Source organism: Globicephala melas, chromosome 7 (genome assembly GCF_963455315.2).
Source record: "Globicephala melas chromosome 7, mGloMel1.2, whole genome shotgun sequence".
NCBI lineage: Eukaryota > Metazoa > Chordata > Mammalia > Artiodactyla > Delphinidae > Globicephala > Globicephala melas.
In genome coordinates this window covers 62,609,069-62,626,760 of record NC_083320.1, presented here as the reverse complement: position 1 = coordinate 62,626,760, position 17,692 = coordinate 62,609,069, and the positions used below count along the sequence as shown (strand labels likewise).

General features: G+C 41.1%; 1 protein-coding gene across 1 annotated transcript in view; it reads right to left on the bottom strand.

Annotated features, from left to right (window-relative positions):
- Positions 1-17,692, bottom strand: part of LRP2 (LDL receptor related protein 2) — a 196,594-nt gene that overhangs the window by 46,970 nt on the left and 131,932 nt on the right. Inside the window, exons 44-52 of the mRNA XM_060301487.1 lie at positions 17,271-17,513; positions 14,114-14,239; positions 12,852-12,971; positions 10,119-10,254; positions 8,448-8,645; positions 7,200-7,495; positions 5,217-5,733; positions 2,024-2,176; positions 1,346-1,516 (exon numbers count right to left, since the gene is read on the bottom strand). Coding sequence (XP_060157470.1) covers positions 1,346-1,516; positions 2,024-2,176; positions 5,217-5,733; positions 7,200-7,495; positions 8,448-8,645; positions 10,119-10,254; positions 12,852-12,971; positions 14,114-14,239; positions 17,271-17,513 — 1,960 coding nt within the window. The remainder of the gene's footprint in view (positions 1-1,345; positions 1,517-2,023; positions 2,177-5,216; positions 5,734-7,199; positions 7,496-8,447; positions 8,646-10,118; positions 10,255-12,851; positions 12,972-14,113; positions 14,240-17,270; positions 17,514-17,692) is intronic.

Sequence of the window (17,692 nt, the reverse complement as noted above, 5' to 3'; positions counted from 1 at the left end):
ATAGGAATAACCAGAGGAGTTTAAAGATCACTAATTCCTAATCACAGCTGCTTTCCTGCTGATGCAGCTGGTTCAGCTCTTGAAGGTTTATAATCTCTTATGTTGATGTTCTCCATGAAGCATTCTTTCAATATCCTGGGATGAACACTGTTTCCTAAGCCATCAGAGGAAAGCAATCTAAAGCTGGACTTCTGTCTCCTCAGGAAGACAAGGGAAGAAGCAGTTTTCAGAGACAGCTTGATTCTCAGTATAACCTTAGCGGGATAGACTAGCTGAGTTAACCTAGAGGCCAGCAGGGTTAGCTTTGTACACACTGGTAGCACATGTATTATTAATCATGACCCAGACATTATTAGTGAATCTAGGTCTCATGCATTCCTCTGAACCTATGTCAGAATACTGATATTTTAATATTTAAAAAACTGGGAGCAGACCCTAAAAGTCACAAGAGGTGGAATGAGCTAGCAACTAAAGAAGTTGATAACATTAGCCGTGTGATGTTAGAAATTTTTTCCAAAATATCATAATTTATGGAAACTTAAAGAAGGTAAAGGAAAACTTGAATATCTTCTTGACCTCTGTTAATAAGACTGCAGATAAATGACCAGAACTTAGTCATTATCTGTTTCTTTAAAAAGGTCATAAACCAGAAAGCAGTCTTGTCTTCTCCTTCAGTTCTTGCATGATCTCTATATAAAGACCTCAGATACTTTTATGGGTATTTTTTGTCAAGTGTAATTTTTTTCAAAATAAATTTAATAGAATGACAGGATTTTTTAAACCTTTAAAATAGCTCTAGTGAATTAACAACAATTCCCTGCTTTTGCATGCAACAGGCTGTGTATCTGGGTACTAGTTCATAAATGCCCAGAAGACATTACCATAGTCCAACTGGGCCATAATTAGCAATGCCCCGAAATACACATGTACTGCTTGGCTAATAATTTGTATTATCTTTTTTACAAGGAGTACTTTTCATTGAACAGTATAATTTTTCCAAGTCTATTAATCATATATTTGGGAGGGTAGGGTAAAGTAAAGGGATAAGGGAATTAAGATGAGTTGAGCACTAAGTTGACTACCATAGGGGAGAGATTACTAGCTGCTTTTTTAGGAGGATAAGAAGTAAAAGCACCAAGACAATATCCTGATCTGTATGACTTCAGAGTTCATGCTCTTTCTCTTGCACCATACCATAGAGCTTGGCACCTATAGGCACTTTAGTTAGAAGTGACTTCCAACAAACAGGCCAGTTAGAAGCTGCCTGGGAAAAATGCACTGGCAACACAAGCACTGGTGTTTAGAATCAGCAGTCACCCAGTTTGCTTTATTCTTTTCTACGTACTCAATGTAACCCAGGTGGGCATCTGTCCAGTATAGTAGATCATTGGTGTAATCAATGGTGAGGCCATTGGGCCACTTGATCTTGGTAGAAATAATCACAGACTTATGGGTTCCGTCCATGCCTACTCTCCCAATGTATGCTCGGTCAGCCCAGTCTCCCCAATAGACATGCCTGTTGGAGCAAACACAAAGGGTCAGTCCCCGAAGCCAAAAGAACTCAGTGGCAAAGACATAAGTTTTCTCCAATTAGAGAAATGGAGTTTACATCCTACAGAGCCTTTCACAAAGGAAAGAGAACAGAAAATAATCTAACAGGGCATGATGCACAGGAAATGCTCAGGAATGAACATGATTAACTGGGGATTTCAGTGGATTGGACATGGAAAGTCCAGTAAAGGTGGGTTGTTGTTTTTTTAAACCATAAATTACTTGCATGCAGCCAAATGTGACTTTGAAAGTGAAATGGTGTGTCATGGCAAAGAAAATAGAATAGCCGATGAATAGCATTTGAACAAGCCATGCTTCTACCCATTATACTAAGCCATTTACCAGGTAGGAAAAGCAGAAGACAAACTCCAACAAGACACTGGCCTTGATATCACTACGTGAACAGCCTTTGTGGTAACAGAGGTGGAAGAAGGGCATAAAAGAAGAGCCCAAGATTACAGGGAGACAATACCCATATCGAGGGTGAAGGGCAATTCCTCTGGGATTCTCAATGCAGAAGGTGTTGTTGGCATCCACACAGTGCTCAGCCAGCTTGCGGCGGTATCGACCATTGAGGTCAGAGACAGAAAGGCAATTCAGGTGGGAATCCACCCAAAACAGCTTTCTGAAAATGGAGAACCAGGAGTTATAGCCATTTTACTTGAGAAAAAAGGCACATTTAGCCACACAATTTCCGATCCAAGCACTTTTCCCCCAGGCAAACAAGGACAAGGGGAAACACAGTTGACCTTCCTGCCATGAGGCAACGGAAGATGCAAGAATGTGTGCTACTCTTCCTGATGTCACCTTACAACAGGAAATTCTGGGGCCACACTTCACACAAGGATTCTAGCTTTACTTGCTTCGTGCAGCAAAAGGCATCTTCCCCAAGCAATGTTCCAGGCTTTAGAGGAGCAGGGAAGCGGAAGTGAGAGTGATCAATGAGTATCATGAACTACAGTTTAAATGGTGGAGTCAAGGAAACAAACTTGTCTAAGTGCTATCATTGAGACTGCACAAGGGAACTCTGAATCATGGCATCCTTCGGATAAAGAAAAACCTGACCCCCTCCCTGGCCCCGTCCCAGTAGGCTGGCAAAATGAGTTTCTTACCCTGTGCCAAGTTTTACTTAAACTCAAAAAGCTTTAGAAACTTATTAGAATCTCTTACCTCAAGGATATTTCAGTTCTGAATATATTGCTATTCAATAAAATCCATTTATTTTCTATAAGGCAGGGTTCTTAATCTGGGGTCCTCAATCTGACACCAGGGTAGCCTAGGCTCTGGGGGCGGGGGGTGTACCTTCTAAAACTGACGCAAAATTTTTGTATAAGCATAAATTTGTTACGTGGCTTTATCCAGCAAGGGGTCTGTGGGTACCACCAGAGTCTTAAAGTATCCATAACCTTCCAAAGGGTTCAAAACTCCTAGAGTGAGTGTCATTTGAGATCTGATAGTCAATTCCTACTGAAACGATTTCTCTTCCAAAAGACCCCAATGTCTCCTTGCCAGAGGCAAGCCTGATCCAACCATGCGAGGTGTCAGAATATTTAACTGTTAGGACTGTTAGTAGCATCTTTTTAGGCTTGGGGATGAGGGAATGAGTATGCATAAATGCACAAGCCTTGCTATTTAATTCAGTTGGGTAAATCCTGATGTATGAGATGGCCACAATTTTAGATTCCAACATTGTAGAGGGTAATAATAGCAATAATAATAGCAAACATCTATTAAATGCCAAGCCCTGGGCTAAGGACTTTTTTTAATAGTATATTATTTAATATCTTATTCCTGTTTTCTTTTTTTTTTTTTTGCAGTACGCGGGCCTCTCACTGTTGTGGCCTCTCCCGTTGCGGATCACAGGCTCTGGACGCGCAGGCTCAGCGGCCATGGCTCACGGGCCCAGCCGCTCCGCGGCATGTGGGATCTTCCCAGACCGGGGCACGAACCCGTGTCCCCTGCATCGGCAGGCGGACTCTCAACCACTGCGCCACCAGGGAAGCCCATTATTCCTGTTTTCCTGATGAGGCTGCTGAGGCCCAGAGGTTGCTGATTAGTAAGAGCTAGAGCAGGAATTCAAGACTGGCTCCACCACAGGGCACTCCACTCTGTGGGGCTTCCTGCCAACTCGTTAATTTCTCTTTATTCCACAGTCAAAACGCTGACCCAGTGAACAGAATATGGAGAAGACACTCCATGCACGCTCCAAGAAAAATTAAGAGGACTGAGAACCGGCACAATTTTCCACTGTGCATAATGGTGCTTTGAAAAACTTGTATATCAAGTTTAAGGGCCTTGGAAACCAAACATCCTTGAGTTCGCTATGAACATCTTTATTGATATTGGGGAAATGGTTTCAAATTTCAATGTAATTAGTATCTTAGAACTGTCCCCTACAAACTTAAATGTGACTGGGTTCTATCCTGCCTTGTGTTCTAAGGAATGTTTAGCCTGGCTGTACTCCTTCTTGAACATTTGAGAAAATGCTTCGGTCATGAGATATTTTATCCTACCCTCACCCTAGACGTTTTTGCTCCATCTTTCTCAGTACCACATATGTACCTAATTCTTTCCCCTGGTCAAGAACATGCCTAGAATGACAGGAAAGTAGCCGAAATCCAGGGGAAAATCTCATCCTACCAGTTTTGGGGAGAGAGGGCTGAATGACAATATCAAGGCTAAAATATTACCTTTTCTTGCATTGCAGCAAAGGATAAGATAGGAGCAGTACCACAATTAGTTCTGTTCCTGCAAATCATTAATCACTATGCTTTTTGACACACAAAAGAGCCACTATATATAAAATACTTGTATTCACATGATCAAGATTTTATTCATTTTTCTGTAGGCAGTCCTTGAGCACCTACGGCAGGCCAGTTACTATTCAGGTAGAACTAGGGGGCCAATTCTCCATCCCCCATCTTAGGACCTTTACCCTTAAGATGGTCAAACAGAGAAGACGTGGAAGAGTCCTCTGTAGGTCTGAGGTGACTGAAGCAATAATATTTGCAGGCTAAGTGCCTCCAGCTTCATGTCAACCACAAAGCCAAATATCTGATAGATTCGATATGCAATAGAGATGTGAAGAAGTGTGGTTGAGCTGGTGGACTTGAATTAAAGTATCACCATCTCCCTTAAAGATGCTCAGAGTTTCAAGTCGGCCATTCTCCATTTTACAACCAGCCCAGGCTGTGAATAAATAGCATTGCAAGCAGCCTGTGAACGCCAGGAAAGCAGGGGCTGTGTCTGTCTTGTTGACCTCTAGACCCCAGTTCCTAGCATAGCACTGCATGCAGGAGGCACTTAGGCAACAGCTTTCGATGACTGAATGCACCAACAAATGCATGCATCATCCCTTCACAACACCTCCAGTTCACTGAATGGCCAGTAATAACAGAGCTCTTTCCTCCTTTGTGATGCCCCTCCCCATGAAATTGATATCATAAATTCTTAAAATCACTAGATTTTAGGTTCTGTGGTATCCCATTTGATTATTAGGTACATAGCAGAAAAAAACAAAAACATGCAGAAGCATTAAAATGTATCCACCCATTAACCCAAGTTGGAAAAGATCAGCTCTCTGTTAGGATGGAAACACGGTTTGAATACTTTTTTAAAAGCAAAACGCCTTTTAACTCTTAAAAAGCTCCTCAGCTTTTTCTTACCTGGTAACCCAGTCGACAGCCAGACTTTCTGTACCCGGTAGATTGTACTTTATGACTGTCTCCCTGTTTGTCTTGTTCAGAAACATTCTCTCAATGACTTTATTCTCTATATCAAGCCAGTACAATCTCTTTTCTACTCGGTCAAAATCCACTGCCACAGCATTACCCAGTCCTTGCAAGATGAGGGAGTATAAATGGCCATCGATAGTTAGATTTCTCAAATAGTAACGGTTGCTAAAAATGAGATCGGGCTCGATGTTGCTGTTCTGCCGGCAGGTCTTTCCATCTGGCTCACGGATGTAGCCTGGGGCACACTTGCAGATGTAAGAGCCCAGTACGTTCTCACACTTCTGGCTACAGACAAAGGGCGTCTCCTTGCATTCATCAATATCAACACAAGTCCGCTTGTCAGACAACAGCTTGTAACCAGGGTTACAAGAACAATAGAAACTGGTTAAAGTGTCTGTGCAATTGTGGTCGCAGCCACTGAGTGAAGGGTCATTGCATTCATTAACACCTGTAGGTAAAAGACAGTTATCAGAGAACCTAAGTTGACAGCAACGGATCCACCATAGTGGTCCAAAGTCAACCTTCCCACTGGACAGACCCAATCCTTTTTGTTTCATTTTGTTTTGCTTCGTTTGGACAGACCCAATTCTTAATGAATCATGCTAAAAGAAGACAGATAAGAAGGGATTTCTAAAGGCCCTACATTATTCAAAAGTCACTCTTACTCAACTTCCTCCCAACTTGATCCTTCACCAGTGGTTTTAACAACTAATACAACCAACAAGTTTGACTTCTAATCCTATACCTGCCAATCTTCTTTTAATCGATAAATTTAGAAGTGAAATAGCAGGAGAGAGAAGAAAGAAGAGCAGAAGAGCCCACACAGTGGTGTGCTGGTAAAACAGGTCTGGGGTGTGGGGTGGGATGGGGGGAGGGGGGAGCTCTAATTTGTAGCCTCTTCCATTTCAATGGTGCCACGACTCACACCATGGCCAATTTCAGGCTCGCAGTGTGACATCCCTGAACATGGAGGTGGGAAGAGAAGTGCTCACTTGACTGAGTCTCACAAATGGGATGAGCCACCCAGCACCCCAGGAGGGTACCTCTGGCTGGTCCTTTGACACATGGCCATCCTCATTCAAAAACTAACTACACAGCGCGGGAGAACACTTCCTTAAGATTCTGTACTTTATAAATTCTAGACGGGTTTACTTGTGGGAGTTTGGTGGGGGGCGGGGGGGAGGGGCTGCCAATTAAACTCTCCCCTTTAGTCACCTGAGGATGAAAATTAAGAACAGGCTAAGGGGACTTCTCTGGTGGCGCAGTGATTAAGAATCCGCCTGCCAATGCAGGAGACACGGGTTCGAGCCCTGGTCCGGGAAGATCCCACATGCCGCAGAGCAACTAAGCCCACGAGCCACAACTACTGAGCCCGCAAGCCACAACTACTGAAGCCCGCGCGCCCAGAGCCCGTGCTGCACAACAAGAGAAGCCACCGCAATGAGAAGCCCGCGCACCGCAACGAAGAATAGCCCCCGCTCCCCGCAATTAGAGAAAGCCTGTGTGCAGCAACAAAGACCCAATACAGCCAAAAATAAAAATAAATAAAATAAATAAATTTATTAAAAAAAAAACAAAACAGGCTAAGGAATCCTAGCAGAGAGGCAGTGAAGGAAACAAGTCATTGCAAGAGGCCAAAGAGAATCAACACTCTCTGCTGTTAGATACCGTTGGCCTGAATTTGTTCATCTCCTGTTCTCTGTAATGACTGCCTAACTCATGAATTAGTCCACAAAATGTTTGTGACTGACCTTAGATACCAAGAAATCCTTGCTTTCTGCTAGACAAGCAATGGTAATTTTCTGGCAATATTCTACTTAGAGAACCAACTGACAAGTCCTGCTAAGTCATGAAGGGTTGAAAATCCACATTGTCCCCCTGGTTTCCTTTTCCCCGATCTTCTGTTATACTCACCACATCCTTTCTCATCACTGTTGTCTAAACAGTCATCTAGGTGGTTGCAGACTTTCACCATCTCGATGCAGTTCCCATTGTCACACCTGAACTGATGAGGGGGACACGTGGTCTCCGGGGTGTGACACAGGTGTTCCAGCTCATCTGAGTCATCTCCACAGTCATTTTCCCCATCACAGACAAAGGCCTTATAAATGCAGAGCCCATTCTGACAGGTAAAATGGACCTTGTCGCAGGCAGGGTACACGCAGTCCCTCTCATCACTGTAGTCACCACAGTCGTTGCGCCGGTCACACCTGTGTCATGAAACCCAGTACCACTCTTGAGAGGGTTTTTTTAATATGTTTCCAGCATTTAAAATCAGAATATTTCAGGTGAAAATCCAGATTCGCAATTTCCCTCCACACAAATGACGCTGACTAGTGTCTGCGTCTCTTAGCTGGAACACTTGCCCAAGGTCCACCTCACCTGCCTCTCACTGTTGCCTGGTTGACCCTGAGCCGCAGCGCCCAGACCCATTTATCATCATGCTCACACCGTTATTCTTCTTACAGCAGAGAGAAGAGAATGAAGTATTTCTTGTACCCATGCCTCTACTCCAAGTGGAAAACCAAGAGCCTCAGCTACCTCAAGAAAGAACTTTCTTCTAGCAAGCCCACTTCATTCATCTCTCTGACCCTCCGTGCAAGGTCACGTTATGACCTTCATGGACCCTAGGCACTTTTGCCTTCATGGGCCCCTTCCTCCATAAAAATATTTATTTATTTCCCTAGAATAGTCAAATTCATAGAGTCAGAAAGTACATTGGTAGATGCCAGGGGCCGGGGGTTAAGGCGAGTGGGGAGGGCGAATGGGGAGTTAGTGTTTAAAGAGGACAGATTTTCGGTTTAGGAAGGTGAAAAATTCCAGAGACGGATGATGGTAAGAGTTGCACAGCAATGTGAATATACTTAGTGCCACTGAACTGTACACTTAAATGTGGTTAAAATAGTATGTTTTATATTATGTGACTTTTACCACCATAAAAAACATTTATAATTAAAGACCACATTGGTATAAAGCCAGATATATTAATATTATTTGGTATTATAATACTTTCTTTGACCTAAACTTTCTTTTTTTTTTCTTTTGATTTTAAAAGAAATCCAAACATTTTCATAGACCACTAACAGTACCATGGGCTCCAGGCCCCAGTCCTGCCTCATGGAAGTTTAGGTTTGTTGGTAGATTGTTTAATCCCCAATTCACCTGAACCAGTCGGGGATACACAGTCCATTACTACAGGTGAACTCCGTTTCAGAGCAGGATCTCCTGGTGCAGTTCTGGTGCTCATCATAGGCATCAGAGCAATCCGCATCGCCATCGCAAACCCAAGATTGAGGGATGCACCTCCTGGATGGAGACACGCTACTTACACAGAGAAACTCAGAACTTGAGCAGCTGTGACTCTCTGAAACCAAAGCACATGAGAATCAGAAATCACATGAGAGCTCATTCTAGAAGTCAAATTCATTCTGAAGCATTATTTATCTTGCTTGACATTACATAATAGTCTGAGGGATGAAAGGAAATGAAGGGAAAATAGGTAGACAAACTACGCTCCCAAATTTTCATTTTAATTGCTTTGGATCTTTGATTTTTTTTCAGAAGTAAAAAGTAAAGGTAGGGCTTCCCTGGTGGTGCAGTGGTTGAGAGTCCACCTGCCGATGCAGGGGACATGGGTTCATGCCCCGGTCCGGGAAGATCCCACATGCCGCGGAGCGGCTGGGCCCGTGAGCCATGGCCGCTGAGCCTGCGCGTCCGGAGCCTGTGCTCCGCAACGGGAGAGGCCACAACAGTGAGAGGCCCACGTACCGCAAAAAAAAAAAAACACACACGCACACAAAACAAACAAACAAACAAAAAAAAAAAACTACTCACATTTTATTAATTGAATACCAAAAATCCCTTACATTTGGTAACATTTTTTAGTTTACAAAGTATAATCACTCAAACACAATGTGAGATAGGCATTTTTATGCCAGTTCTACAGATGAGAAAACTGAAGCTCACAATGGTTGACTAGATAGCTCAAAGTCATAAAATTTTCCAAAAAGCTAGGGCTTCTTTCCTAGGTGTATAGGAGCTGTGTATGTCAATAAGAGTTGTCAGAAACCAAGACACTGTTAGGAAAGAGCTAAGATGCTAACATGTAATCATGAAAGCCTGCAGAATAAAATACAGGTATTTTATCCAATCTCACTGAGGGTAAAGAGGAGACAAGAGGAAGGGAGTCTTGGTGAGGAGATATGGGAGAAAAGTATATCTACAGTCCATGTTTGTGCAGCTGCCAACCACCCATTTCATAGAATATATGTAGAACCATGGACCACCACCAAAGTCATGGACATATGAGGTAACAATCAAATGCAGACATCATGGAGTCATTGTTTTTATTATTCTACCATGGAAAGACACTCTTCCAAGACACCTTAGCTAAGAGTTCTATGCTCTGTTGGTAATGGGAGATGGTGTTCCATAGTTTGTTCCATAATTCACTTAAAAGGAATGACCCCCCCACCCCCTAACAGCTCTAGGGTAATGGATAAAACTGGAGGCACAGTTAATTGCAACACTATTAAAACTGCTATTAAGAGTGGCCAACTGAGTTCTCTTTATATGCTCTAGAAATGTAGGACATTATTTCCATTACCTAAATGCAACAGAAAAAAAGTAAACATTAAAATCATTTTTCATCATTTTAAAGCATTTAAGTGAACGATATCAAACATTCTTGGGCGTAAAAATAAAGGTAACATTCTATCTGTGTGCATTCAACAAAGAGGAACCTCTCTGACAACCACATATTCCAAAGACAGAAAAATAAATCTACTGAGTTTCCCTAGAATGTGACAATGCAGAGGAATTGATTGTTTGCACTTACCACAGTGGTGTCTTTCATCCTCATCACTCATGTCCCCACAGTCATTATCACCATCACAGACCCACTCTACTTGGATGCACCTGTTATTGTCACACCTGAATTCATCACTGAAGCATGTTGGCTCAGAAAACTCTGAAAAAATATAAAAAGCAGTCTTGGTGAGAAGAGTGGTTTGCAGTCCAGGAATCTTGAGAGAAGCCTACTACAGCATGGGCTTTCTAGAACACCAATTAGAGTTCTTTAATCATATCCCACATGTCAACGAATCAAGTTGTCATATGCCAATAAACCCAGAGACCCCTCAAAATTAGCCTAGGGCTAAAGAAAATTTAATTTTAACCACTAAAAATACAGCACAATAATAACAGTAAGGAGAAACATGACCTTTCATAAGCTGGTAAGAAAAGAGTACATATCAATACAGTCTTTGAAAGAAACATATCCCCTTTGACACAGGAATGCTAGTCCTAGAGATCTAGCCTATAAGAATCTTCCCACATATGCAGGATGTTCATGCTAGCATTATGTCTTATAGTGAAAAAATGGAAACAACCTAAATATCCATCAGCTGGGAAAGGGATAAAAACACATGGAACACCCATACTTTACAGCAATATTCAGCAGTGCAAAGGAATCAGATAGAGCTGCACTTTCTAAGTGACAAGCTACTGTTAGGCTAAAAAAAAAAAAGTGGGGGGGGGAATTGCAGAAAAAATATAGGTAGTAAGATCCTATTTGTGTTTTAAAAACTACATGTCAGGATATATAGATAAAGATAAGAAGAATTCACACTTAATAGTGATTATGTCTAGGGAGGGAGGGGACCGTAGGAGGGTGAAGGAATGGGGATTTTACTCTTTTATATACATCTTATTATCTCTTTAAAATAATATCTGTGTATTGGATGTGCACCAAACTCATTGTGGTAATCATTTCATGATGTGTGTAAATCATGCTCTATACCTTAAACTTACACAGTGCTGTATGTCAATTATATCTCAATAAAACTAGAAAAAAATATCTCTGCATATTATGAGAATGCATTCATATTAGATTGCGTGTTTACTTCTATTTAGATATGTCAGACAGTTGGTACTAATTGCTATTACTATGACTTTGGTTCCCATGGAAAAGTCTGGAAACTATATTTATTCTTCATATATTTGAACCAATAGTTCATATATTTAAACCAATCTCTAAGACTATTCTACCCACCTAACAGTTACTAATTATTTCCTTTACAGATCCTCAAAACTCTATGTGCCCTTTGTTTTCTCAAAACTCTTAGTGTTGGGGAAAAAGAAATTGGCAAAGAGCTTCTAATACCATTTTCTATTAGCCACAGAATTTGAACCTGAGGGAAGATAGGAATAGAAAATAGTCTGAATTCAGCTGCAAAACTAGGCTAATGGTCTTAAGAAAATACCCCTCCAGGGACTTCCCTGGTGTCGCAGTCGTTGGGAATCTGCCTGCCAATGCAGGGGACACAGGTTCGAGCCCTGGTCCGGGAAGATCCCACATTGCCATGGAGCAACTAAGCCCGTGCGCCACAACTACTGAGCCTGTGTGCCACAACTACTGAAGCCCGCGCGCCCTAGAGCCCGTGCTCTGCAACAAGAGAAGCCACCACTGTGAGAAGCCCATGCACCGCAACTAGAGAAAGCCTGCGCGCAGCAACGAAGACCCAATGCAGCCAAAATAAATAAATAAATTTATAAAAAGAAAAAAGAAAATACCACTCCAAAAAAAAGCTTTATATGTGATGGTACTTACTGCAGTGATATTTATAATACAGGAAAAAAATAAAGCAATCTAAATGCTTAAAATAGAGGCAGTTAATTCAATGATCATATAACCACTCAATGGAATATCACACAGCCATTAAACAGGAGTATGAAGACTTTGTAACAGGGGTCAGCAAACTCTCTCTTAACCAGACAGTATATATTTTAGGCTCACAGGCCATATGTTCTCTGTCGCGCCTACTTGACACTGCCATTGTAGCAAAAAGGCAGCCATAGCCAGGATGTGGCTGCATTCTAATGAAACTTTATTTATAAAGACAAGCAGCTGGCCCATGGCCATAGTTTGCTGACCCCTATACAGCAATATTGACAGACAAAAAAGCAATGTATTCGATTTTACCTTTATATTTTTTTAATTATGTAAAAAAAATTGTGCGTGGATATAGATTAGGACTTGCAAAGGTAAATAGCAGCCTTCAAACACAAGCAACACACAACTGCCTCTAAGAATATGACTAGAAGGTCCTTGGAACATCTCAGGAAGCTCAGATGGCCATGGACCCTACCTCCTCAGCTGGCACACAGAACAGAAAGAAATATGTGCCCCTCATATGCCCCCTCCACCTATATATGATGATTTCAATCACTCTTGGATCCTCCCACAGTCTTATGGGTCAGAACTCAGCCAAGTTCAGAAATTCCAACTCAGAGTCAATTACAATTAATTGAGTTCTACAAGCCAGGCAGGTACCAGGTGCATCACCAACATAATCTCTTTTCATCTGCATCGATCAGCAGCCTCCATATCCTGATCAGCAACCCACCCAGTGCCCTGCATGAATAGGTTTTTAATGAATGTCTGCTGAGTGGTTTCAGTAAGGAGTGCAAACATCCCGCAGCCAGAATCGTAGTCTATATTTGAAGTAGTCGGAAGAGGGTCTCCAGCCGCATTACAATGCTTTTCATGCTTGTTTACTCTCTTACCACAAGTGTCAGGTTCATCAGAGCCGTCAGGACAATCTCTTTCGTGATCACAAAACCAAAAGCTAGGAATACAGGATCCAGATGTGCAGTGGAACTCATCGCTCTTACACGACTTAGAGACTGCAGGAGGCAAAGAAGATAAAACCCATGAGCAACACACAAGCTTGTTCCTAATAACCTGCCTGTATCTCTGATCTGGATACGAGTTGCCAAGAAAGGAAGGCTGAGGCCTGGGAAATGAGTTTTTGTGTAAGTTTTCCATTGGGAGGGAAGAGTATGGGAGAGCAATACCACTCCAGTTTCCCAGAATTTTTTTCCAAATTCCAGAAGTTCAAAAATGGATTGCATTTGCTAGAAATACCAAAAGACTATTTTTTTGACACATGAAATCACAAATTATAGATAAAAGAAAACTTGGTTCTACGTTTTCTGCCATAACATAAAATAAAATAAATGCTACTGAAAAGCAAAAACAACAATATAACCAAATCTGAGTTCACCCTACACACAATCTTTTAGCCATCTTAGACCATGATTCTAGAGAGTTATCAAAGTTCTGCTCTTAATCATCCTTATAATTCATTTGAGTAAATGACTCTGCCTACACGTGAACATTGATTCTTTTCTCACATAACCTGAGGTAGTTCTGGTCTAATGTGTTTTCTAGATTTTCTGCTACCTCTTGCTGCTGTTTTTACAACTGACTCCTGCTCTTGGACTGTAACCTGGCCTGGTGACAATCACTAAGTTCTTAAAGGATGCATCTATTTACACCAATAGTCTCAAAATCATCGTGCTTAAGAAAGGCCTTTTAGTTTAATAGATACAGGAAATTATTTGATTAAACCAAATGGCTAAATATGAAATTAAGGTTTCTGAAAGTCAAACATATGAAAAAGAGAGAAAAATCCTTTCAGTTACTAATGGCTACTACAAATGTATTGAGAGCAAATACAAGGGCTCAATGTGCAAATTCTGCCTGGAGTTCCTGAAGACAAAAGGTCTTTAATTGTAGAAAGATAGGCATTAGAGCTGGTCTCTGGAAGAAATATTTGGAGTCAGGCATCCAGCCAGGGAACAGAGAGAAGGGGCTTCTTATGCCCCTACAATTACATCCTAAAGTAACTGCCTACTGAATCTACTTACAAGGTCAATTTGAGATGACAAATTGAAATTAGCCCAAACACCCAGGCGATGTATCTTTGCATTAGCTCAAGACATGCATCCCTGGAACCACAGAAGGAAACGCAGTTTTATCTTACCACAGAAAATGGGGTTTTCATCACTCATATCTCCACAGTCATTGTCTCCATCACACAAGAAAAGATGAGGAATACAAACAGTTGAATTCATACATTTTACGTATCCAGGCTGGCACGTGCGATCAGCTTGAAAAAGACAATCAGATAAACATTTGGAACTTACCCACCACATACACATCATACACGTCCACGCTAACAGATCTATTGCAGAATCAAACCACCAGAAGGGAAGGATGTTCAAAGCTATCACAGAGGCATGATCCATGACACTTATGGGATGCCATACATTCTACAGTAAAAAGAGATATTTCCAGCTGATACCGGAGGCCATGGAGGTGAGGGGAGGCTGCTTTATAGTTTTAATTGTCTGTTTTCATTATTTAATAGCATCAGCATGAATCCCCACTCTTGGTTAAATAAATGATGGCATATCCACACAATGGAGTAATATGTAGCTGTAAAAAGGAATGAAGATCTCTGTATATTGATAAGGAATGATGGTATGATCTCCAGGATATATCAACAGTAAGAAAGCAGAGGGCTTCCCTGGTGGCGCAGTGATTGAGAGTCCGCCTGCCAATGCAGGGGACACGGGTTCATGTCCCGGTCCGGGAAGATCCCACATGCCGCGGAGCGGCTGGGCCCGTGAGCCATGGCCGCTGAGCCTGCACGTCCGGAGCCTGTGCTCCACAGCGGGAGAGGCCATAACAGTGAGAGGCCCGTGTACCGAAAAAAAAAAAAAAAAAAAAAAAGCAGAACACTAGGCTATCTTTTGTGTAAGAAAAATGATGGCAGTGTGTATGTCTAGCAAGAAAGAAATGCTTACACTAAAAACAACAACGATGAAAAGATAAAACTAATGAAAATTGTAACCCCTATGAACAGATTGAGAATAGTATGGAGGGAGCAGGGTGGAGAGGACAAGGAAGAAGGACTTCTGTGAATGCACCTTGTCATATAATTTTGACTATGAAACCATGCACATTATTTTGTATAAATAAACATAATGAAATAAAAATAGATAAAGAAAAGCAATTCCTAAAATTTGGAAACAGTAACAAATGACTGCATATTCCTAGTGGGAAATAATCTAAGAACAAGAAGGACCTAAAATCTTTAATTATATTTGTGTGGTTACGTTGAAATTCTTATAGGCATGTTGAAATTATTATAGAATAAAGCAAATAAGTGACTATGTTAATGTCACTTATTACAAACCAAGATTTTTAAGTAAAACAGACATGATTATAAAATCCAAAAGGTAAAAAACCTGTTATCCCAAATTAAAATGGAAAATACCAATATCATTTTTTTTCCCCTTAAGAATTGTATTTCCCAGCTCTGTCCAATAAAAAGGCCTAGAAGCAATAAAAGCCAAATAGGAATGGGTAATGCAACACTGTGGTAATTTTTAAATACCACAAAAGGAATGAGGCCAATTCCAGGTCTGAGACAGGAAATGTACAAGTCTGAGCTATGGAAGACTGAATGGGGTCAAGTCAAAATAACAGAGAACCCAACTTTACCAGGGTTCCTGCTGGCCGAAGATAGAACAATTAAGCACCGAAACCAGTAACTTACTTCACTGCATTTAAACTCAAAAACGTAAAAATCCATGAGTTTAACACAATAGTAAAAACAAAACAAAGCAAAAACTTAGTGCTCATTGGTCACCAACTCATTACTCTCAAAAATGACAAAGGAAAGGAATCAGACATTTACCCTGCAGAATTTTATTTCAGGATAACAAAATAGTTAATAAGGGAAATTTCTTCTTTATGGAACGTCAGCTAATAAATGTGCAAGGAACGACAAAATTTTAAAATGCCTATTTTGTAACCCTTAAAGTAATAATGAATTTATGGAACAACCATCCATGGATGCTAAAACCACTGGGTGAAAGGTTGATGGGAACTTCCTAAGGGAAGATTCAGGCTGACTTCTAAATTCACTAATTAATTTCATCCTCACTTAAAGCGGAACAATCAAGCATTATGTGCTTCATTATGTGATACGACAAGAAATAACTCCACCTATGAAGTGTTCTTGCCCAAAGAATTGAGTCTAATGTAATCAAATCACTAGGCCTCAATTCCAGCCTAAATCAATGTGTAGACCTTGCCTGAATCATAATTTGAACAGAGCAACTGTTGACATTTGGGGACAAGTGATAAAATTTGAATATGGACTGAGTACTAGAGGATATTAAATAAGTATTGTTGATTTTGTTGGGCATAATACTGGCATAGTAGTTGTTTTTCAGAAGGTCTTTATCAGTGATATGTATGTCTGGGAGTTGCATTAAAATACTCAAAATAAAGTTTGGGGGCTTCCCTGGTGGCGCAGTGGTTGAGAGTCCGCCTGCCGATGCAGGGGACACGGGTTCGTGCCCCCGGTCCAGGAGGATCCCACATGCCGCGGAGCGGCTGGGCCCGTGAGCCATGGCTGCTGAGCCTGCGCGTCCGGAGCCTGTGCTCCACAACGGGAGAGGCCACGGCAGTGAGAGGCCCAACTACTGCCAAAAAAAAAAAAAAAAAAAAAGTTTGGGGAGATAGATGAAACAGATTGGCCACTTGTTGATAAAAAAAAAAAAAAGGCACACCCGAATAAATATTGTGTTTAAGTGCCTACAAAAGCAATGGAACATGTAGATATACCCAAACTAAAAATACATTTGTGCTCACGCTCCGCCCTTTTGTTTTCTCAAGATTCTAAAGTGCAAATCCCAGAAATTGTGGAAAACCAATTCACTAAAAAGCAATTTATCAGAAAAACTAAAGAGACAAATCATTTCAGTCAACACTGTACTACATACCTTTTTGCACAACAAACATTAAACACAACACATTAATCAATCATTTTTGTCAGTAACCACTGGTAAAGCTTTCAAACCGTCAGATGTATAAACCAAGGAGAAAATACTGAACGTTAAATAGTCGATGGTTGTACAGATCCATAAATTTAGGTGAATAATTCAAATACTAGGTAGAATAGTTTTAAAAAATCGCTTAGTAGACTGTATTAAAATGAAATGTATGTTTTAGATGAATACGATGGGGTTTTTTCTCAGAAAATGCATTGTCTTTATATAAAAATTTCATCTCCCAAGCGCTAAGACTTCAAGACTCCAAAGCACAAGTACTGAAGATGAACTTACAGCAATTTTTCTCATCTGAGGCATTGTGATCATGGCAGTGGTCCATTCCATCGCAGACTAGGTGAAGCGGGATGCACTTTCCATTACTGCAAGTAAATTCCGTGGTTTCGTTACAAGCCCTGAACAGGCACCCTGCCTCATCACTGTTGTCACCACAGTCATTGTAGTGATCACAACGATAACGATATTGGACACATCGCCCGTTGGCACAGGTGAAGCTCGTCAAAGGGCAGGTGTGATAGGCTAAGAGGAGGGGAAAAAAAAACATTGAAGAAGCTTCTGGATTAAAGCATCATCCCATTTTCTAAAAAAGATACAAGCAAATAAAATAAGACACTTTGGGTTTACCTTCCAAGGCAAAACGCACTGCATGCAAAGTGAGATAACACTTTAAATTAGTTAGATTAAGCAAATATTTTGTA